Source organism: Mustelus asterias, chromosome 19, assembly GCF_964213995.1.
Source record: "Mustelus asterias chromosome 19, sMusAst1.hap1.1, whole genome shotgun sequence".
Lineage (NCBI taxonomy): Eukaryota > Metazoa > Chordata > Chondrichthyes > Carcharhiniformes > Triakidae > Mustelus > Mustelus asterias.
In genome coordinates, this window is record NC_135819.1 from 83,249,174 (window position 1) to 83,273,750 (window position 24,577).

The 24,577-nt window shown below is 45.6% G+C and overlaps 1 protein-coding gene across 2 annotated transcripts in view; it reads left to right on the forward strand.

Annotated features, from left to right (window-relative positions):
* LOC144508105 (semaphorin-3D-like) overlaps positions 1–24,577 on the forward strand; it is a 283,772-nt gene that overhangs the window by 225,033 nt on the left and 34,162 nt on the right. For both annotated transcript variants that reach the window (XM_078235999.1, XM_078236000.1), the window contains exon 17: positions 471–607. In XM_078235999.1, coding sequence (XP_078092125.1) covers positions 471–607 — 137 coding nt within the window. The remainder of the gene's footprint in view (positions 1–470; positions 608–24,577) is intronic.

Below are 24,577 nucleotides of genomic sequence, written 5' to 3' on the forward strand. Positions count from 1 at the left end.
ACAGTTTTAGCATCACTAGAAAACAATTCTTTTTCTTGGTATTCCCATTTGCCCCTCACTCAAAGGTGCCAAGAGCAAACTGACAGTCTTTAACTGAAATCCTCTAATTCAGCTGAACCGGAGAGTGAGGTTCATATCTCACTGCGACCTCTGGCTCAGTGACAAAGCAGACAATGGATTTACTGCCTCAGTTAAGATATCAGGTCAAAATCCTGGAACTCCCTCTCTAACAGCACTGTGGGTGCAACTAACCCAGGCAAACTGCTGTGGTTAAAAGAGACCACTCACCACCATCTTCACAGGGCAAATAGGAAGGGGCAAGAATAACTTGTGTTGCCAGCAACTGCCAAAGTCCAAATCAAAGAAGAATGCACCATGACAGCTGTTATTTAACTTGCCTTAAAGCCTGGTATTTATTTCGATTTTTACTGAGCAGAACTCCCAGTGATGTCGATATTTATGATTGGCAGGTATGAACAGTGAAGCGGAAGAGAAGCTGATCTTTGGCATTGAATTTAACTCCACTTTCCTGGAGTGTATCCCTAAATCCCAGCAAGCATCGATCCAGTGGTTCGTTCAGCGGTCCCGGGATGAACCTCGTGAGGAGGTACGTGATATGAGTGCTGGGTTGTTTGCTTTCAGTTTTAATGCTGAGTGAAACTTGTCCTTTTGTCTGTACAATATTGCTAACGAGGCCATTTTCTGAACAAGCTGTGGACAGCGAGTAGGAAGTGTGCCGTGGGATATGAGTAAAGAGATAATGGGGCTGATTTTCCAGCCCCATTCCATGCAGGCACAAATCCATTATGGCTGGAAACTCTCGCTTTGGAGACATAACAGGATTTGTGTTGGGGGTATCCCCAGTCAGTGACATCATCAGGTTCACGCTCAACAATGGCACGGACTTGATTACCGTTCACTTAAATATTCAAAACTGGCTTCACACTGTATCGCCCTGGAATGTCACATATTATGACGTCAAACTGGTGGGAAACACTACGGTCCCCAAAAATGGAGGTCGGACATGATGGCCATACCAGGAGGTCAGTGTAGACACCAGGCACTCAGGAATCTGCTACCCATCAGCAACCTGGCAGTGCTACCCTGGGAGCAGGGTTTAGAGCGGGTAGGGCCTGGAGGTGACCCCATGGAATGATGGGGAGGCCCAAACCTTTTTTTGTTGATTTTTGGTTTGATTTATTATTGTCACACGTATTAGTATACAGTGAAAAGTATTGTTTGTTGCGCGCTATACAGACAAATCATATCGTTCATAGAGAAAGAAATGAGAGAATGCAGTATATAGTGTTCCAGTTATAGCTCGGGTGTAGAGAAAGATCAACTTAATGCAAGGTAAGTCCATTCAAAAGTCTGACAGCAGCAGGGAAGAAGCTGTTCTTGAGTCAGTTGGTACGTGACCTCAGACTTTTGTATCTTTTTCCCGACGGATGAAGGTGGAAGAGAGAATGTTCGGGATGCATGGGGTCCTTAATTCTGCTGGCTGCTTTTCCGAGGCGGGAAGTGTAAACAATGCTGGTGATTGGGGGAAGGGTCTTCAGTATTGATTTGAGATAGCGTTCTTTAACAAGGGTACCCTCATCTCTGTGGCACCAGGGTTACAGGCATCTTTAAGCCCCACCCCTCACAATGATGGCACAAAACATGCCCTCTGCTTTAAAATGGCAAAGTGTGGGAAGGTCTGGATGGAAAGCCTGCCTGTTTTTCTGGGGAGAAATGCAGCGTTTTTCAGTCTGAACCTGACATGTTGCCATTTTTTGGGATATGTCAGTCCCAGGTTTTATAGATGACATTTCTGAAACAAACAATGAGTTTGATGAAATGTGTGTCAGAAGCAGGGTTTCTGGTAACACCGGGAAGTGAAAGATGCTCTGGTGCAGAATGGGCAGTTGTGGATTGTCCTGCCTGCCACTCCTTTCCAAAGGAACACTGGGCTGTATAATGGGCACAATGCTGGAGTTTGATATCAGCCCCGCTGTGGTCCGGACAATAAACTGAAATTTCACTCTGCTTGTTTTAGGAATTAGTCTGGTTTACTATGACAGCTGCAAGAAATGCATTTCTCCATATTCTTACCTTGTGTAAGATTATAGGTAACTCCAGGTTAATGTATTTTCCACAGCAACAATATGGTGCCTACCCATTGACCATTGAAACTCTATTTCGTAGCCAGTAAGGTAGCCAGACAAAGGGCCAGAGACACCAGTGAAACTCCGTCATAATTCCAACATTATTACGAGGTTTGTGGATACAATCTAAGCAGAATCTCAAAAACACGGACAACTAATATAATCATGCGCTGCAGAATTGCAATATTTAAAGGTACGCTTAAAGATCTATGCACTCGTATATAGCTAAATACCCAAGAGAAGCTGATATTACTAGTTCTGAGATACCTGCCCAGGCCATTTTGATGTAAGGGTTATTCTCTTGCTTGTCGCTTGGGGGTCTATCTGAGGTTCTCCACTTTGGTGGCAAAAACAGAAAGGAAGATTATTATCTGAATGGTGGCAGTTTAGGAAAAGGGGAAGTGTAATGTGACCTGGGTGTCATGGTGGAACAGTCACTGAAGGTTGACATGCAAATACAGCAGGTAGTGAGGAAAGCTAATGGCATGCTGGCCCTCATAGCAAGAGGATTTGAGTATAGGAATAAAGATGTCTTGCTGCAGTTATACAGGGCCTTGGTGAGACTACACCTTGAGTATTGTGTGCAGTTTTGGTCTCCTTGTCTGAGGAAGGACATTCTTGCTATTGAGGGAGTCCAGCGAAGGTTCACCAGACTGATTCCTGGAATGGCAGGACTGACACATGAAGAGAGACTGGATCGACTGGGCTTGTACTCACTGGAATTGAGAAGAATGAGAGGGGATCTCATAGAAACATATAAAATCCTGATGGGACTGGACAGGCTAGATGCGGGAAGAATGTTCCCAATGTTGAGGAAGTGCAGAACTAGGGGTTACAGTCTAAGAATAAAGGGTAAACCATTCAGGACTGAGATCAGGAAGAACCTGTGGAATTCTCTACCACAGAGAGCTGTTGGGGCCAGTTCATTAAGTATGTTCCAGAGGGAGCTGAACGTGGCCCTTGTGGCTAAAGAGATCAAGGGGTATGGAGAGAAAGCAGGAGTGGGATACTGAAAGTACATGATCAGCCAGGCTCGAGGGGCCATATGGCCAACTCCTGCACCTATTTTCTATGTTTTTTTGTGAAGGTTAGAGTGCAGTTATTGCTGATGATCCGTTCGTTGAAGAACCAATCCTTTTATATCCTTTTTTTTAGGTCTGAAAAACGGTTTGAGTGAACCACAAGATGCTGACCATTGGTCACAGATGTGGCAATCACCATCTGGCCTTTTGTTAAGACATTATCCCATCTTGCAATTATCTCTTCTTTTGTTAGTTGCTTATTCTATTATCGGCCTGAGTTTACAGCTCTGTGGTCAGAACTGCTTACTTCTGTATTCCTCTGAGGCACGCCAAGCATGTCTTGAAGCTTTGGGGTGGCACATTGGCACAGTGGTTAGCACTGCTACCTCACAACGCCAGGGACCCGGGTTCAATTCCAGCTTCGGGTCACTGTCTATATGGAGTTTGCACGTTCTCCCCGTGTCTGCGTGGGTTCCTCCGGGTGCTCCGGTTTCCTCCCACAATCCAAAGATGTGCGGATTAGGTTGATTTGCCATGATAAATTGCCCCTTAGTGTCAGGGGATTAGCAGGGTAAATATGTGGGGTTAAGGGTATAGGACTTGGGTGGGATTGTGGTCAGTACAGAGTGGGCTCCTTCTGCACTGTAGGGATTCTATGAATTCTGTAGCATACCAGTTTGACCATTTTCCCATCATGCTCTGAATTAGAGCCTTAGCCGTAGGGTGTGAGGCTATTTACCAATAGCACCATAGAGAGGAATAGATTTATTCCAGGTAAAGCTCCAGTGATAAGCTGACAGAAGGTGACAGCTGGCCCATTGATCCTCCCAGCAGAAGGCCCGGTCGCTTTTTGGACTCAGTTTCACTGACCTTTGGTCAGTGAGCTGCGAGTAGAAATGATGCTTCTCCCTGGCTGTGCCTGAGTTCCACTTTGGGAGAAGTTAGATCCACGAGGAGAATCCAATCTTGCAAGGACTGAGGGAGCTGGAGTAACTGGCTGCCTGTGGTTCCCACATGAATGTTATTCAACCAGTTGTACAAAAGTTCAGTCCAACTTACCTGTGGGATCTCTTTGACTGGGCTGTCAGCTAACGCTGGGCAGAGTGTGCACGGCACATACATCGCCCCGTACTGCCCTCTCATGGCAAATAGGGTCCTCGGCACATCACCCTTTTTTTTCAAACTGGAGGCCTGTGACCAGCGGCGTGCCTCAGGGATCGGTGCTGGGTCCACTGTTATTTGTCATTTATATTAATGATATGGATGAGAATATAGGAGGCATGATTAATAAGTTTGTAGATGACACCAAGATTTGTGGCATAGCAGACAGTGAAGAAGGTTATCTCGGATTGCAATGGGATTTTGATCAATTGGGCCAGCGGGCTGACGAATGGCAGATGGAGTTTAATTTAGATAAATGTGAGGTGATGCATTTTGGTCGATTGAACCAGAGCAGGACTTACTCAGTTAGTGGTAGGGCATTGGGGAGAGTTATAGAACAAAGAAATCCAGGGGTACATGTTCATAGCTCCTTGGAAGTGGAGTCACAGGTGGACAGAGTGGTGAAGAAGGCATTCAGCATGCTGGGTTTCATTGGTCAGAACATTGAATACAGGAAATCTTGTTGAAGTTGTACAAGACATTGGTAAGTCCACACTTGGAATACTGTGTACATTTCTGGTCACCCTATTATCGAAAGAATATTGTTAAACTGGAAAGAGTGCAGAAAATATTTACTAGGATGCTACCAGGATTTGATGGTTTGCGTTATAAGGAGAGGCTGGATAGACTGGGGCTTTTTTCTCTGGAGATTAGAAGGCTGAGGGGTGATCTTATAGAGGTCTATAAAATAATGAGGGGCATAGATCAGCTAGATAGTCAATATCTTTTCCCAAAGGTAGAGGAGTCTAAAACTAGAGGGCATAGGTTTAAGGTGAGAGGGGAGAGATACAAAAGTGTCCAGAGAGGCAATTCTTTCACACAGAGGGTGGTGAGTGTTTGGAACAAGCCGCCAGAGGTAGTAGTAGAGGCAGGTATAATTTTGTCTTTTATAAAGCATTTAGACAGCTACATGGGTAAGATGGGTATAGAGGGATATGGGCCAAATGCGGGCAATTGGGACTAGCTTCAGGGTTTAGGAGAAAAGGGCGGCATGAACAAGTTGGGCCGAAGGGCCTGTGTCCGTGCTGTAAACTTGACTTTATGACCTAATCCCAACCTGCACCTTAAAAGGACCCAGTGCATGAGTCGTTGCAGCCCAGCTACCCTGTGATAGGTCCAGTCTGCAGATTGATGGAGGAAATGGGGCAATAAGTAATTTCTAACAATTTCCGGGCACTACTGACCCATTCTCACCCATCGGTACCCCAGCATTCTCCTAAACCAATCCATCGGTACCCCAGCATTCTCCTAAACCAATCCATCGGTACCCCAGCATTCTCCTAAACCAATCCATCGGTACCCCAGCATTCTCCTAAACCAATCCACTCGAACTGAAACAAAAACAGAAAGTGCTGGAAAATCTCAGCAGGTGTGGCAGCGTCTGTGGAGAGAGAAAGATAAGAGTTGATATTTTGAGTCCGATATGATTTCTTCAGAATTCCTTTTGCTTCTATTTGGTTCTTTATTCTGCTGGATCTGGGACATTTTATACCTGCCCCGATTGACTGGAATTACTTGGAATCCACACGTGGAGGGAGAAAGGTAATCTTGTGATTGGCAGGGTTGAATGTACTGTATCTGTCATTTACATTAGCATTCTCACGCATAATTAAATCTCATTGGGATATAAACACTGAAGTATTTCAATCTGGCACTTCAAAGCCGTTTGGAACTATCTGCTGTAAGTGTTTCTGCACATGTTCAGTGGGCTTTCTTCATGTTCCTTTAAAAGCTGCTTTGATGTTGTGTAAACACAGTTTTCTCAAGGAGCGAGATGGCCAGTGTTACCTGTAGGGCACATTTCTCCCACTCCTGATTTATAACCTTTCAGACTTTCCTGCTTTAACTGAGGGCCCTCACCTCCTGAAAACAGAGCAATTCTGATTGATTTGCACTGGTCCAGCCTGAGACTGAGACACATCTGTGAAACGGCTACTCAGCCCAACCCAGCTCCATTTACGACCAGTGCCCAGAAACTATTCTCACTAATTGTTCAGAATAGAGACTGAACTTCATTCAGAAGGTGATGAGAATGTGGAACTCGCTACCACGTGGAGTAGTCAGGGGAAACAAAGTAAGGACATGAGAGGGAATGGGATAGAAGGATATACAGACAGGGTGAGATGAATCAGGGTAGGAGGAACTCATGTGGCGCATCAATGCTAGCATTATCAGGTTGGGCCGAATGGCCTGCTTCTGTTCCATAATTTTAGTGCAGTAGATGGCGCAGAGATTTGAACGTCAGTCAGACCAGTTGCAGCTGTATGCTCACAGCTGGCCAAGAGACACACTGAGTCATCATTGGCTGTCACTCGATTCGAGGATGATGTTCACTCAGGGTTGTGAGTTTCTGCTGTGGGTCTTCATGTGACTGAACAGGCCAATTCTCGACTCTCAGATCTTTGGGTGCATGGGGCAGGATGTCCCAAGGGGCAGTGGAATCCGGGATGTTTCTTTCCTTATCCACCATTGCTCTGCCTCATCACTAAGACGCTGTGACACAAAGCGCAATGCAGCTTGATGGATAAGTTGTTGCCATTTTGAATGATTGGTTGTGAGTTCCTCCCAGTTATTAATATCAATGCTGCTGTGCTTCAAGGAGAGCGTTAGGATGTCGATAGAATGTTTTCCTTGTCTGGCTTTGGAACGATGGCCATTTGAGAGTTGAGAAAACAGGACCCGGCGGCATTTCTGGCAGTCCAGACGCGTTGTCCAGTCCATCAAATTGGTTTTTCAGGAGTTTTGCCTGAATACTTGTGGAACTCGCTTCAAGAAGGACATCGCGGTTTGGTCTGGTTGCCACACTACCAGAGGAATGTGGAGGCTTTGGAGAGAGTGCAGAGAAGGTTTATCAGGATGTTGCCTGGTATGGAGGGAATTAGCTACGAGGAGAGATTGAATAAACTGGGATTGTTCTCCCTGGAAAGACGGAGGCTGAGGGGCGACCAGATAGAAGTTTATAAAATTGTGAGAGGTATAGATAGGGTGAACAGTTGGAAGCTTTTTCCCAGGGCAGAAATGACAATCACAAGGGGGCACAAGTTCAAGGTAAGGGGTGAAAGGTTCAGTGGAGATGTGCAGGGGGAGTTTTTTACACAGAGGGTGGTGGGGGCCTGGAATGCACTGCCACGTGAGGTGGTTGAGGCAGATACCTTAGCGACATTTAAGATTTATCTGGATAGACACAGGAACAGGCGGGAATAGAGAGATACAGGCGGTTGATCTAGATAAGATAACATGATCGGTGCAGGCTTGGTGGGCCGAAAGGCCTGTTCCTGTGCTGTATTGTTCTCTGTTCTTTGTTTGAAGGTCCTTCCACTGATTTTGGAGGCTGTGACAGAGGCATTGTTCATAGAATTTCTCTGGCATTCGTGGGCATCGCTGATACACTCAGTACAATACGAGACAGCTATTCTGAAAATGGGACTTCTTTTGACTTGTGGAGGTCAAACATTCAATGCTGCAGTTTTTAGGATCCTGAGCTGCTGCAGCTTATCCAGTGTTTGATCCCCTTGTCAATGTCATCTACAAATATTTCAACAGGAAAAGAGTAACTGAAGCTTGTGTTGGGTGCTCGAGAATGAGTCTGGGGAATTGATAATGGAAAATGGTGGAGATTGTGCAAACAACGTTTTGTGTCTGTCTTCACTGTGGAAGATTAATAAAACTTCCCAAAGATATCTGAAAATCAAGAAATGGACGGGGTAATGGAACTTAAAATGATCATCATCATTAGAGAGGAGATGCTGCCAAAATAATTCGACTTAAAAGGTGACAAGTTCCCTGGACCTGATGGCCTATACCTGAGGATCTTAAAAGAATTTGCTGCAAAGATTGTTGATACATTGGTTATAATCTTTCAAACTTCCGTAGATTGGTGGATTGGAAAATCACTAACATAATAGCTTTATTCCTGAAAGGAAGGAGGCAGAAAGCAGGAAGCCACAGGCCAGTTAGCCTAAGAGCTGCCATTGTGAATATTCTAGAATCCATTATTAAGGAGGTTCAGAGCAGGATATTTGGAAAATCATGATGTGACCAGATAGAGTCAACATGGCTTTAGAAGGGAAATCCTATTTAACTTACTTATTAAGAGTTCTTTGGAGGAAGTAACAAATAAGATGGATAAAGGGGAACCTGTAGATGTGGTGTACTTGGATTTCAAAAAGGCATTTGATAAGGTTCTACACAAAGGTTACAACACAAAATAGCAGCTCATGGTGTAGGGAGTAACCAATAAAGGATTGGTTAACTAATAGGACAGTAAGAAGTCTCACAACACCAGGTTAAAGTCCAACAGGTTTATTTGGTAGCAAATACCATAAGCTTTCGGAGCATGCTGCTCCTTCGTCAGATGGAGTGGTCTCTGTTCTTTAACTCTGTCCTTTAACAGGACTTTAACCTGGTGTTGTGAGACTTCTTACTGTGCTTACCCCAGTCCAACGCCGGCATCTCCACATCATAACTAATAGGAAGCAGAGAGTAGGGATAAATGGGTCATGTTCAGGTTGGCAAGGTGTAACTAGTGGAGTGCTGCAGGGATCAGTGCTGGAGTCTCAACTATTAACATTCTACATCAATAACTTGGATGAAAGGACTGAACGTATGGTAACTAAATTTGCCGATGACATGAAGATAGGTAGAAAGTAAGTTTGTGGTAAACCACTGTTAGCTTATTGCCTGTATATGTGACATGCCTGGACACATCCCTGCCGGCCCTACCCGAGACTCCTCCCCCCCACCCCCCCCCCGGTCCATGTATAAAGGCGACTGCTCCCCACCCCCCTGCCTTAGTCTGGACCAGTTCATCGGCATGGGTGTGCTCCAAGTCTTTTGCTAATAAAAGCCTATTTGTTCTTGCATACAAGCTAGTCTTTGCTCGATTGTTGGTGCATCAAAGTTGTCAAGAGTTGATAGAGAGTCTGCAAAAAGACATAGGCCGGAATCCTCCGGCCTCGTTCACCCTGCCACTGCTGCCAGCGAGAACAGAGAATTTGGCGCTCAGCCAAAGCTCCATTCACTGCGGCTGGGATTCTCCATTCTCGGTACTCAAAGTGACACTCTGTAACTATTTGAGTTATGTAGGGATGGATAATAAATGAGGCCTTGCTGGAAACTACCATATCCTGCTGCTGCTTTTATTGTCAATTATTTTTATCTGCAGCTTTATTTGTTTTCTCACCTTGCTCCTTGACTGATTCAATACCTATTTGAGGCTCAAAGTGAACATTATTACAGGGTTGATTGACCAGATTAGTGTTAGTGAAGCATTGAAGCAGTTAGTGAGGCTAAAACGATGAACTCACCTGAGGTCTGAAAAACTGCAGCGATTAACATTTCCATCTGTTGCCATTAATTCATTCCATTTTGTACTTTTTAATATTCTGATTTCATAAAGTGGGAAACATTCTTGATAAAATAAAAACAGAAAATGCTGGAGAAACTCAGGTGATGTGGCAGCATTTGTGGCGATAGAGAGATAGAGGCCGGAACTCTTACCACCATTGCCCGCCACAGAATCGGAGCGGGCGAGGGTCCGATGATGGAAATCTCCATTGACCTCGAGCGAGAATTTCCGGTCTCGCCTGAGCAAGGCTGTAAAATCCCGCCCAGCGTTAACAGTTCAGCTTGATGTAGATCTGCTGAATATTTCTAGCATTTTCTACTTTTATTTGGTTTCTAACCACTTGCCCTGAGTCACTTTATGTATTGTTGAGCCAACTGGTCAGTTACATGATATCATTCTGATAAAATGCTGCGCCGTTCTTGTTAACTCTTCTTAAATAAAACAAAAACTTGATTAAAAAAAAAAGAATATATCATAATGTTAAAGTGGAATGATCTGAAACAAACTAAAATATATCAACTTTTTAAATAATGATAATCGAGAAGCCTGATTGGAAAATATGATGTATAATGCCTGTGGTAGTTAGCAAATCTCCTAAGTATTGCCTTTTGTTTATTAAGTTTATTTTATGTCTTTAGTTGTGCTACAAAGAGTCTTTATTACAGTTTTAAAAACATGATCATATTCTATATTGGAATAGATTGGTTCAGACAGATTGTGCTGAATGATTTAATGATCTTGAGATGAAACATATGGGAACATTTATCGTATCCAACAGTGCATAAGCAATTGGCAAAACTTTAATATTGGTCATCTGAAGAATCCACGGAAGTAGAGAGCCAGGGGCTCCCTGAATGGCTCACTGGAAATGCATGGAAAATAAACATAGAAAATAGGTGCAGGAGTAGGCCATTTAGCCCTTTGAGCCTGCTACGCAAAATATACTACCTGCTTTGTGATTGATATACAGGCTTGCAAAATCCTTGGCTTAATCTCCTACTTGTCCTGAGTTAGCCAAGTCTTGGCAGGTAAGCGCTCAAGGATTGCAGTTGTGCTCAATGTTCCTACTTGAGACTTGAGCTCTTGATTACTAGATGTGAAGTGTAGAGTCTTGCTGAGATGCTCTCTCACTTTCCAAACTCTGTAAGCCTGTCCAAAGTTTTGCTATTTATACTCTAAGTCCCATTTCCCCTGTCACCCTTGACCTACATTGACTCTGGGTCAAGCAATATCTCATATTTTAAAAATCCCATCCTGCAGACTTTACTCTTTCCTATTTCTGTAACCTCCTCCAGCCCCACAACCATCTGAGATATCTACTTATCTAATTCTGGCCCTCTAGCATCCCTAGTTTTAATTGCTTCATCCCCATCACCTCCAGCTATCTGTACACGGTACCAGTGGAAAAGCCCTACTGAATGGTCAGTGGCTTAATACAGAAACATCACAACAAGAGCTACTAGGTTATTTTTATCAGAAGTCTAAACATGAGGTTATCATTATGATCAGATTGGCGTTACAGAATCCAAGTCAGTTATTATAAAGAAGGTTTTGATTTGGAGTTTAAGTACCTTTAAGTAGTCATAAAATTAAGTTTTACTATTAAATAGTCTCAAACCCAAAACTGGAGGCAGGGTGGGGCAAATACCTCAGTAAAACTATACAAACTGTTTGGTCTATTTATGCACAATCCTTATTTTCAATTTTTATTTCTCAGAATTATATACAGCTGTGTCAGAGTAAAAAATGTAATTCTTATACAGTGGGCCAGTCCTGAGTTTCAGAAGATGGTGAAGCTGTAATCCCAACCACCAGACCTGGGATTGAAAGATAGATAGATAGATAGATAGATAGATAGATAGATAGATAGATAGATAGATAGATAGATAGATAGATAGATAGATAGATAGATAGATAGATAGATAGATAGATAGATAGATAGATAGATAGATAGATAGATAGATAGATAGATAGATAGATAGATAGATAGATAGATAGATAGATAGATAGATAGATAGATAGATAGATAGATAGATAGATAGATAGATAGATAGATAGATAGATAGATAGATAGATAGATAGATAGATAGATAGATAGATAGATAGATAGATAGATAGATAGATAGATAGATAGATAGATAGATAGATAGATAGATAGATAGATAGATAGATAGATAGATAGATAGATAGATAGATAGATAGATAGATAGATAGATAGATAGATAGATAGATAGATAGATAGATAGATAGATAGATAGATAGATAGATAGATAGATAGATAGATAGATAGATAGATAGATAGATAGATACCCTACAGTGCAGAAAGAGGCCCTTCGGCCCATCGAGTCTGCACCGACCACAATCCCACCCAGGCCCTATCCCCATATCCCACCCACTAATCTCTCTAACCTATGCATCTCAGGACACTAAGGGCAATTTTAGCATGGCCAATCAACCTATCCTGCACATCTTTGGACGGTGGGAGGAAACCGGAGCACCCGGAGGAAACCCACGCAGACACGAGGAGAATGTGCAAACTCCACACAGACAGTGACCCAAGCCAGGAATCGAACCCAGGTCCCTGGAGCTGTGAAGCAGCAGTGCTAACCACTGTGCTACCGGGATTTGATTTGATTTATTATTGTCACAATTATTAACACACAGTAAAATGTATTGTTTCTTGCGCATTATACAGACAAAGCATACTGTTGATAGAGAAGAAAATGAGAGAGTGCAGAATGTAGTATTACAGTCATAGCTAGGGTGGAGAGAAAGATCAACTAAATGCAAGGTAGGTCCATTCAAAAGTCTGACAGCAGCTGGGAAGAAGCTGTTCTTGAGTCGGTTGGTGCGTGACCTCAGACTTTTGTTATCTTTTTCCCGAAGGAAGAAGTGGAAGAGAGAATGTCCGGGGTGTGCGGGGTCCTTAATTATGCTGGCTGCTTTCCCGAGGCAGCGGGAAGTGTAGACAGAGTCAATGGATGGGAGGCTGGTGTGAGTGATGGACTGGGCTACATTCACGACCTTTTGTAGTTTTTTGTGGTCTTGGGCACAGCGGGATACCAAGCTGTGATACAACCAGCAAGAGTGCATTCTATGGTGCACCTGCAAAGGTTGGTGAGAGTCGTAGCTGACATGCCAAATTTCCTTAGCCTCCTGAGAAAGTAGACGCATTGGTGGCCTTTCTTAACTATAGCATCAGCGTGGAGGGACCAGGACAGGTTATTGGTGATCCGGAAGAAACTTGAAGCTTTCAACCATTTCCACTTCATCCCCATTGACATACTTAGGGGCATGTTCTCCTTTATGCTTCCTGAAGTCGATGACAATCTCCTTCATTTTGCTGACATTGAGGAAGAGATTATTGTTGCCGCTCCAGTTAGTCAGATTCTCTATCTCATTCCTGTACTCCATCTCATCACTGTTTGAGATCCGACCCACTACGCTGGGGTCGTCAGTAAGCTTGAAAATTGAATTGGAGGGGAATTTGGCCACACAGTCATAGGTGTATAAGGAGTATAGTAAGGGGCTGAGGACACAGCTTTGTGGGGCACCGGTGTTGAGGATGATCATGGAGAAGATGTTTTTGTCGATCCTTACTGATTGCGGTCTGTGTGTGAGGATGTTCACGGTCCAGTCGCAGAGGGAGGAGCTGAGCCCCAGGCCATAGAGTTTAGAGATGAGTTTTGTCAGAATAATGGTGTTGAAGGCTGAGCTGTAGTCGATAAATAGGAGTCTGACATAGGTGTCTTTGTAACCTAGGTGTTCCAGGGTTGAGTGCAGGGCCAGGGAGATGGTATCTGCTGTGGACCTGTTGCAGCAATGGGCGAGCTGTATGTGATCCAGGCAGTCTGGACACACTGTAACAGAATCTACTCTCCTTTGCAGTAAACTGTATTCACAGTTCTGATCCAAACCCAACTCCAATCCTGGCAATCAAAGGCAAACTCCAATATTTACCAGGCCAAAACCCTGGTGCTTTATTTCGTTAGCCTGGCCCTGCAGGTGACTCCTGTCTCCTCAGGCTGATTGAGTTAATGTTTATCAACCATCAAAAGTATCATTTACTGCAGGAAAATCTGTGATTGTTCCACTTGAAATCCAATTACCAGCCGACTGGTGGATACTGGGTTAGATACTGCCAGAGCAGTGAGTGGTGCGTGTGCAGACTTTGTTACAATGGCAGTATTCCCCAGTGTGGTGTATTGGTAATCTTGTCCTGACATGTGCATCGGCTCCAGTTAATTCTGGCCAAGGCAGACCAGAACATTAGCTGAGTGCCTGGATCAACAGTCTAGCGATAATACCACCAGGCCATCGCCTTGAAACCCACTGCTTATTTATCCCACAGAAGGTTCCACAGCCTCTCTTATAAAAGGTCAGGAGGGAGATAGATATGCTACACCAGGGGGTGAATTCACCTGTCAACAAGTCCGCTTCCCAGTGCCCTGGCGTGATGCTGCACTGAAGCAAAATGAAGTTTTGTGTATTTGTATCAATCTTACACAATTAAAGAAGGTGCTGGAAAGAGAAAATGGCCTCAAGGGATCCATCAAGCAGCATTTAGTGAAGCTCTCAGAGTGCTCCATACGCATAAAATCAGATGCCAACAGTGGCTTTTGGCAGCTTACGCTGGACAGAGATTTGAAACTCTTGAGTGGATAGTCAGAAGCTTTTTCCCAGGGTGGAAGAGTCAATTACGAGGGGGCACAGGTTAAGGTGCGAGGGGCAAGGTTTAAAGGAGATGCACGAGGCAAGTTTTTTACACAGAGGGTGGTGGGTGCCTGGAACTCGCTGCCGGGGGAGGTAGTGGAAGCAGTTACGATAGTGAGTTTTGAGGGGCGTCTGGACAAATACATGAATAGGATGAGAATAGAGGGATATGGTCCCCGGAAGGGTAGGGGGTTTTAGTTAAGTCAGGCAGCATGGTCGGTGCAGGCTTGGAGGGCCGAAGGGCCTGTTCCTGTGCTGTAATTTTCTTTGTTCTTTGCTATCTGTTCTTAACACCGTTTATCACGCCCTTTGGGAGACACTGTTTTAATCTCCTTCCATTTGCAATTGCTTCAGCCCCCAATATCTTCCAATATCTTCCCGCACCAAGACAGACATTTTTGAGGACCTTGGGGGTGTAATGTAATCTGTCTGGATGACATTCTGATTCATAGTCCCACCACGATGGAACATGACAGCAGATCATGCACAGCACTGCCCGTCTCACACACAGCACTGCCCGTCTCACACACAGCACTGTCCATCTCACACACAGCACTGTCCGTCTCACACACAGCACTGTCCATCTCACACACAGCACTGTCCGTCTCACACACAGCACTGCCCGTCTCACACACAGCACTGTCCGTCTCACACACAGCACTGTCCGTCTCACACACAGCACTGTCCGTCTCACACACAGCACTGTCCATCTCACACACAGCACTGTCCGTCTCACACACAGCACTGCCCGTCTCACACACAGCACTGTCCGTCTCACACACAGCACTGTCCGTCTCACACACAGCACTGCCCGTCTCACACACAGCACTGCCCGTCTCACACACAGCACTGTCCGTCTCACACACAGCACTGTCCGTCTCACACACAGCACTGTCCATCTCACACACAGCACTGTCCGTCTCACACACAGCACTGTCCGTCTCACACACAGCACTGTCCATCTCACACACAGCACTGTCCGTCTCACACACAGCACTGCCCGTCTCACACACAGCGCTGCCGGTCTCACACATAGCACTGTCCGTCTCACACACAGCACTGCCCGTCTCACACACAGCACTGCCCGTCTCACACACAGCACTGTCCGTCTCACACACAGCACTGTCCGTCTCACACACAGCACTGTCCGTCTCACACACAGCACTGTCCATCTCACACACAGCACTGTCCGTCTCACACACAGCACTGTCCATCTCACACACAGCACTGTCCGTCTCACACACAGCACTGTCCATCTCACACACAGCACTGTCCGTCTCACACACAGCACTGTCCGTCTCACACACAGCACTGCCCGTCTCACACACAGCACTGTCCGTCTCACACACAGCACTGTCCGTCTCACACACAGCACTGTCCGTCTCACACACAGCACTGCCCGTCTCACACACAGCACTGTCCGTCTCACACACAGCACTGGCCATCTCACAAACAGCACTGTCCGCCTCACACACAGCACTGTCCGTCTCACACACAGCACTGTCCGTCTCACACACAGCACTGCCCGTCTCACACACAGCACTGCCTGACTCACACACAGCACTGCCTGTCTCACACACAGCACAGTCCATCTCACACACAGCACTGCCTGTCTCTCACACACAGCACTGCCTGTCTCACACACAGCACAGTCCGTCTCACACATAGCACTGCCCGTCTCACATACAGCACAGTCCGTCTCACACACAGCACAGTCCGTCTCACACACAGCACTGCCTGTCTCACACACTGCACTGTCCGTCTCACACACAGCACTGCCCGTCTCACACACAGCACTGCCCGTCTCACACACAGCACTGCCCGTCTCACACACAGCACTGCCTGTCTCACACACAGCACTGCCTGTCTCACACACAGCACTGCCCGTCTCACACACAGCACTGCCTGTCGCACACACAGCACTGCCTGTCTCACACACAGCACTGCCTGTCTCACACACAATACTGTCCGTCTCACACACAGCACTGTCCGTCTCACACACAGCACTGTCCGTCTCACACACAGCACTGTCCGTCTCACACACAGCACTGTCCGTCTCACACACAGCACTGTCCGTCTCACACACAGCACTGTCCGTCTCACACACAGCACTGTCCGTCTCACACACGGCACTGTCCGTCTCACACACAGCACAGTCCGCCTCAGACACTGCATTGTCCGTCTCACACACAGCACTGCCTGTCTCACACACAATACTGTCCATCTCACACACAGCACTGTCCGCCTCAGACACTGCACTGCCCGTCTCACACACAGCACTGTCCGTCTCACACACAGCACTGCCCGTCTCACACACTGACTGTCCGTCTCACACACAGCACTGTCCGCCTCAGACACTGCATTGTCCGTCTCACACACAGCACTGTCCGTCTCACACACAGCACTGTCCGTCTCACACACTGCATTGTCCGTCTCACACACAGCACTGTCCGTCTCACACACAGCACTGCCCGTCTCACACACTGACTGTCCGCCTCACACATAGCACTGTCCGTCTCAGACACTGCATTGTCCGTCTCACACACAGCACTGCCCGTCTCACACACAGCACTGTCCGCCTCACACATAGCACTGTCCGTCTCAGACACTGCATTGTCCGTCTCACACACAGCACTGTCCGTCTCACACACAGCACTGTCCGCCTCACACATAGCACTGTCCGTCTCAGACACTGCATTGTCCGTCTCACACACAGCACTGTCCGTCTCACACACAGCACTGCCCGTCTCACACACAGCACTGTCAGTCTCACACACAGCACTGTCCGTCTCACACACAGCACTGTCCGTCTCACACACAGCACTGCCCGTCTCACACACAGCACTGTCAGTCTCACACACAGCACTGTCCGTCTCACACACAGCACTGCCTGTCTCACACACAGCACTGTCCGCCTCACACATAGCACTGCCCGTCTCGCACAGCACTGCCCACCTGTGACCAGCGGTGTGCCTCAGGGACCAGTGCTGGTTCCACTGTCATTTGTCATTTATATTAATGATTTGGATGAGAATATAGGGGGCATGGTTAGTAAGTTTGCAGATGACACCAAGATTGGTAGCATCATGGATAGTGAAGAAAGTTCTCTCCAATTGCAACGGGATCTTGATCAATTGGGCCAGTGGGCTGACGAATGGCAGATGGAGTTTAATTTAGAAAAATGCGAGGTGATGCATTTTGGTAGATTGAACCAGGGCAGAACTTACTCAGTTAATGGTAGGGTGTTGGGGAGAGTTACAGAACAAAGTGATCTAGGGGTACATGTTCATAGCTCCTTGAAAGTGGAGTCACAGGTGGACAGAGTGGTGAAGAAGGCATTCGGCATGCTTGGTTTCATCGGTCAGAACATTGAATACAGGAGTTGGAATGTCTTGTTGAAGTTGTACAAGACATTGGGATACTGTGTGCAGTTCTGGTCACCCTATTATAGAAAGGATATTATTAAACTAGAAAGAGTGCAGAAAAGATCTACTAGGATGCTACTGGGACTTGATGGATTGAGTTATTAGGAGAGGCTGGATAGACTGGGACCTTTTTCTCTGGAGCGTAGGAGGCTGAGGGGTGATCTTACAGAGGTCTATAAAATAATGAGAGGCACAGATCAGCTGGATAGTCAATAACTTTTCCCAAAGGTAGGGGCGTGTAAAACTAGAGGGCATAGGTTTAAGGTGAGAGGGGAGAGATACAAAAGTGTCCAGAGGGGCAATTATTTCACACAGAGGATGGTGAGTGTCTGGAACAAGCTGCCAGAGGTAGTAATAGAGGCGGGTACAATTTTATCTTTTAAAAAGCATTTAGACAGTTACATGGGTAAGATGGGTATAGAGGGATATGGGCCAAATGTGGGCAATTGGGATAAGCTTAGGGGTTTAAAAAAAAGGGCGGCATGGACAAGTTTGGCCGAAGGGCCTGTTTCCATGCTGTAAACCTCTATGACTCTATGTCATCAACCCATCCCTCAGACAGCTTTTCAAACCGGGCCAGGCTTGGTATTGGGACGAAGATCAAAACAGGCCTTGGGTACAATCAAGCGCATGCTCAAATCTACCCAAACCCTGGCAACACCTCCTTCTTTGGTTTAGAAGTTTTATTTCAAATCCAGCACGATGACCCCTTACGATCAGTCTGCTAAACCTCCAGAGTGTGAATGGATACCGGTGTGGGTGGCACGGTGGCACAGTGGTTAGCACTTCTGCCTCACAGAGCCTGGGACCTGGATTCAATTCACAGCTTGGGTCACTGTTTGCACGTTCTCCCCGTGTCTGTGTGGGTTTCCTCCAGGTGCTCCGGTTTCCTCCCACAGTCCGAAAGACGTGCTGGTTAGGGTGCATTGGCCGTGCTAAATTCTCCCTCAGTGTACCCGAACAGGCGCTGGAGTGTGGCGACTAGGGAATTTCACAGTAATTTCATTGCAGTGTTAATGTAAGCCCACTTGTGACACTAAATAAATAAACTTAAACTTACACTTGCTATCCTGGCGAAAGAGGCTCTGGTGGTCACATGGGCTGTGAAATGTTCTCTGGTATCACCTCTGCCTCACGGGTGCCCTGTGCGTTTATAACAACGACATTGTTATTTATTCGTCAGGCCAGACAGGGACTTTGAGGGAGTTGGATAAAATTTCACATAATATTCATATTAAGTCAGTGGAGCAAAAATAATAAATGTTTATTTTATCATCCAATAAGTTTTATATGGAATGAATAATTGTGGTGTGTGGGGTCCATTCATTTTATATCAACAGGATGGGGTTCTTGAAGAAGCTAATTGATAATTTCACAATAAGGAACGGGATCATGCAATGTTAGTGCTTTGCCACCAGGTGTCACCAATGCTTCATCACAACAACAATTTCTATTTATGTAGCACCTAAAATGTCCCCACGCTGTTTACATGGGTGTTCGAAAGCAAATAATTAACACTGAGCCACATGAGGATTTATTACTCCAGATAACCAAAGATTTGGTGGAAAGGTAGATTTTAAACAGCAACTTAAAGGAGGATAGTGAGATGGAGATGTTTAGGGAGGGAATTCCAGAGCCCAGGGCCTCAGCAGCTGAACCAGGGACCAGTTAAATCCTTGAGTGCTCAACAGGTCAGAATGAGCGGAGTGTCGATATCTCGGAGGGTTGTTGGGCTGGAGGAGATTACAAAGATCGGCTTTGATCTTAGAATCATAGAATCCCTGCGTTGCAGAAAAGGCCACTCGGCCCATTGACTCTGCACTGACTCTCTGACAGAGTAACTTACACAGGCTCTATCCCCCACACTATCCCCGTAACCCCACACATTTCCCATGCCTAATCCATCTAACCTATGCATCTTTGGACACTAAGGGGCAATTTAGCACGGCCAATCCACCTAACCCGCACATCTTTGGACTTTGGAAGAAGCTGCAGCTCCCGGAGGAAACCCACGCAGACAAGGGGAGAACGTGCAAATTCCACACAGACAGTGATCCAAGCCAGGAATCGAACCCGGGTCACTGACGCTGTGAGGCAGCAGTGCTAACCACTGCGCCACCGTGCCATGCAACTTATTAAATAATATGTAGACAGCACATCACAATTGTAAATGATATTAAACGGAGTACACTAAATACACTGAGGCTGAGAGCATCATTGCTGTGTGTGTCAGCAATTTGACTCAAATTGGATCAAATCCATGAATCTGTTGCCCTCTGACAAATCCTGGATTAAATGCTGCGCAGGGTAAGAATGTTTTGTATGTTTCTCAAATTCTTTATCAATTTTCTGTAAAGTTTAAACTTGGCCTATCAAGAATGACGTAAAGAAAAAGCTGGAAATCATAAATAAAACTATCGATGCAGTCATTTTGTGTCAATGGAACAGACAAGATAGGATTTGAGATTGTTACGCCTGTGTTCATGTCTGAAGACTCTCAGTGATTTCTAGCCTTTCAGTATCAGAGTGAAATCTGCTTTTGGTTCCAGTGGATTATTCCAAAGAATCAGAGAAACCAATGGGACATGAATTAGACAATCACTTCAGCCCATCGTGCCCAGAATGGAGTTTTGAAAAAAGCAGTTGTGTTGAATTCCACATCCTTACTTTTTGTCCACACCTGTAACTCTTGCATTCTCAAGAACCTGTCCAACTCACTTCCTGCACTTGTTTAGGTAGTCTTCATCAAACGCAGCATGGCGGAGTGGTGAAGATGGAGAGATGGCTTGGGTAGGACAATCTATCGAGTTGGGGCAGACTCAATGGGCCAAATGGCCTCCTTCTGCACGAAAGGGATTCTCTGATCCTATCTCAAAAACTCTACGTGAAGAGAATCTCTCCTCTGCCTCTGGATCTTCTTTCAGTGATTTTAAATTCATGATCTCTGACTGTTAACCACTGGAAGAAATAGCTTTCCTCTCCATCTACGCGATGAAAACATCTCAGCTTGAAAACCTCGATGAAGTCATCTTTCAACCTTTGTTACAAAGTGAACAATTCTAACATTTGCAATCTTTCCATTGTAGCCGAGTCCCTCATTCCAGATAACATCCCGTTAAACCTTCTCTACCCTTTATCAAGTCTTTAAATGTTTCCTAATGTGTCCAAAACCATCCACAATCCTCCAGCTGAGGTTGAATGAGTAATTTGTAAAGTTCTAGCATGATCTATTCATTTTTACACTCTATTCCTCAATTTATAAGCCATTAATAAACCATTTTTCTAACCATTTTGCCAACTTGCCATACTATTTGTCTATGAGTGGTGATGGGCTGGAATACAAGAGCAGGGATGTACTTCTGAGGCTGTATAAGGCTCTGGTCAGATCCCACTTGGAGTATTGTGAGCAGTTTTGGGTCCCGTATCTAAGAAAGAATGTGCTGGCCTTGGAAAGGGTCCAGAGGAGGTTCACAAGAATGATCCCTGGAATGAAGAGCGTGTCATATGAGGAACAGTTGAGGACTCTGGGTCTGTACTCATTGGAGTTTAGAAGGATGAGGGAGGACCTTATTGAAACTTACAGGATACTGCGAGGTCTGGGTAGAGTGGACGTGGGGAGGATGTTTCCATTAGTAGGAAAAACTAGAACCAGAGGGCACAACCTCAGACTAAAGGGACGATCCTTTAAAACAGAGATGAGGAGGAATTTCTTCAGCCAGAGAGTGGTGAATCTGTGGAACTCTTTGCCGCAGAAGGCTGTGGAGGCCAGGTCATTGGGTTTCTTTAAGACAGAGATAGATAGGTTCTTGATTAATAAGGGGATCAGGGATTATGGGGAAAAGGCAGGAGAATGGGGAAGAGAAAAAAATCAGCCATGATTGAATGGCGGAGCAGACTCGATGGGCCGAGTGGCCTAATTCTGCTCCTATGTCTTATGGTTTTATGGCCTTATGGCATAGTATCTGGTCTCACAGATAGTGATTGGCTACTTGAATGTGGTACCAGGAAGTAACCAACAACCATGGCCCCTGTACCCTTGGGCCGCTTATATTTACAGGACAATAATGGGCTATTCAGCAGAGCAGCTTAGCATTTAGGTTCCACAAGAGCAGCCTATCAACATACCCTTCAATTCCTATCATCCTCTAACTACTGTCATATACCTTTAAGGGATACAAGCATGGCAGCACTCGAAGGGAAATGTTTCATGTGATCCAGTCTTATTTCACTTTTGCTTTGAGCAGAGCACACACACACAGCTCATAGAATCATAGAATCATAGAATCCCTACAGTGCAGAAGGAGGCCATTCGGCCCATCGAGTCTGCACCGACCACAATCCCACCCAGGCCCTACCCCCACATATTTTACCTGCTAATCCCTCTAACCTACGCATCTCAGGACTCTAAGGGGCAATTTTTAACCTGGCCAATCAACCTAACCTAGCTCAGATGCATTGAAGCTGTGCAACTGTTCTCATATTTCTATTCTTACTAAATAAACCTACAATGTGTTTACTCAGTCCCTGGTGAACGATGGGTGCCCTGTGTCTTGTGCAGTAAATAAGCCCAAGGTATTGTATCATTATAAGAACACAACATATTGATCAGCAGTAGTTAAGACAGGTGGCAGCAAGTTTCGTGCAGGTACAACAGGGTGAACAACCTGAGATCGTGCTCTGTGGGATGGGACAACCATTGATGTTCTGGTCAGACTGCACAAAATCACAACGTTGGAGAGTGTTGAAAATGCAGCATGGCGACCGAGAGGAAACGCTTTGGATGGACAATACCAAGCTGGTGCTCAGGGAAAGATTTGGAAAGGAGATGGATCCCTCGTGATGAGATTGGAGTGATTAGACTGTCAGGTCCAGGGGTAGGGCATCTAGAGGACCAGCGCCAAGTTAGCTCAGTCGGGAATAGTGAGTGACCAGAGTGTGGGCCAATTGATCAAAGAACAAAAAAATTACGGCACAGGAACAGGCCCCTCGGCCCTCCAAGCCTGCACCAACCATGATGCCCTAACTAAACTCATAAAACTTTCTGCCCTTACTCGGTCCGTATCACTCTACTCCCTCCCTATTCATGGACCCATCCAGATGTCTCTTAAATGTTGCCATTGTGCCTGCTTCCACCACCTCCTCTGGCAGCGCATTCCAGGCACCCACCCACTCTCTGTGTGAAAAACTTCCCCCGCATATCTCCCTTAAACTTTCCCCCCTCTCACCTTGAACCTGTGACCCCTTGTAATTGACACTTCCACCCTGGGAAAAAGCCTCTGTCTATCCACCCTGTCTATGCTGCTCATAATTTTGTAGACTTCTATCAGGTCTCCCCTCAGTCTCTGTCTTTCCAGTGAAAACAACCCTAGTTTATTCAACCTCTCCTCATAGTCAACACTCTCGAGACCAGGCAACATCCTGGTGAACCTTCCTCGCACTCTCTCCAAAGCTTCCATGGCCTTCTGGTAGTATGGTGACCAGAACTGCACGCAATACTCCAAATGCGGCCTAACCAAGGTTTTATATAGCTGCAACATGATGGGGAGTGAGTGAAGGTCAGACAAAAAAACAAATAAAAGCCTGGTCAGAGAAGGTTGTTAATATACCAGATGGCTTCGGGATTTGCTAAACAATAAATTGAATAAAAAGCAAATTACTCCATGGTATGTTCCCACCTCCACTCAGCTTCATGGGAAAAATTTGAAAAATAACTACAGCATCCGCAGAACTACAGAACGAGGACGATCAAAGGGACATTGTCAGAATGTCCACAAAGTTCTCCAGTTTGAATTGGGACGCGGCTGGCCCACTATCTGAACTTAAAATGTTTAATCAGTGCACAGAGTTCTTCATTCAGGTGTCTCAAACGGGACAAACAAACCTGAAGAAATTGCCCAGCTATTGGGAATGTCAGTCTGCACATGTTCAACATGTCAGGAGTAACAGAAGAAGAGTTAAAGGATCCCAAATAACATGGATTACATTGGGAGGCCAGTTCAGAATCAGGCTGAACTTTCACATTCATCGAATCAGTGATGGTTCAGTTACTGGAGGGGATTCTGAGGGACAGGATCTACCAACATTTGGACAGTCAAGGTCTGATTAGGGATAGTCAGCATGGCTTTGTGCGTGGGAAGTTATGCCTGATGAATCTTTCAGAGTTTTTCGAAGAGGTAACCATGAGGATGGATGAGGGTAGGGCAGTAGATATTGTCTATATGGACTTTAACAAGGCCTTTGACAAGGTCCCGCATGGCAAGCTAGTCTGGAAGGTTAGGTCACATGGGATCCAGGGAAAGCTAGTCAATTGGATTCAAAATTGGTTGGATGGTAGGAAGCAGAGGGTGATGGTCGAAGGTTATTTCTTGGACTGGAGGCTTGCGACTAGTGGTGTGCCTCAGGATCCTATCAGATGCTTTCCTAATCTTGAAGGCCTCTATCAGGTCACTCCTTAGATTTCTGTTTTGTAGAGATGAAGGTTTGCAACCACACTCTTTCATCCAGTGAGTAATTCATCTCACCTTGCCCCTCAGTTGTGGGATAGCAATGGTAAACCTCTTGTCATCTTCCCAGTTGACAGTAAAAATAGGCCTGAACCTTGCTCTCTTCACTGTGAAGACTGAGGAGCTGATAAAAGGGAGGAGTTTTGTAACAAGAAGAGGCTAAACAGTAAATAAGAACATCCTTATGAACCCTTTCCTCCTGATTGTTAAACACTGGGAGAGCTTGGAATGTGAAGACTGATTGTGTGGGGACTTGGGG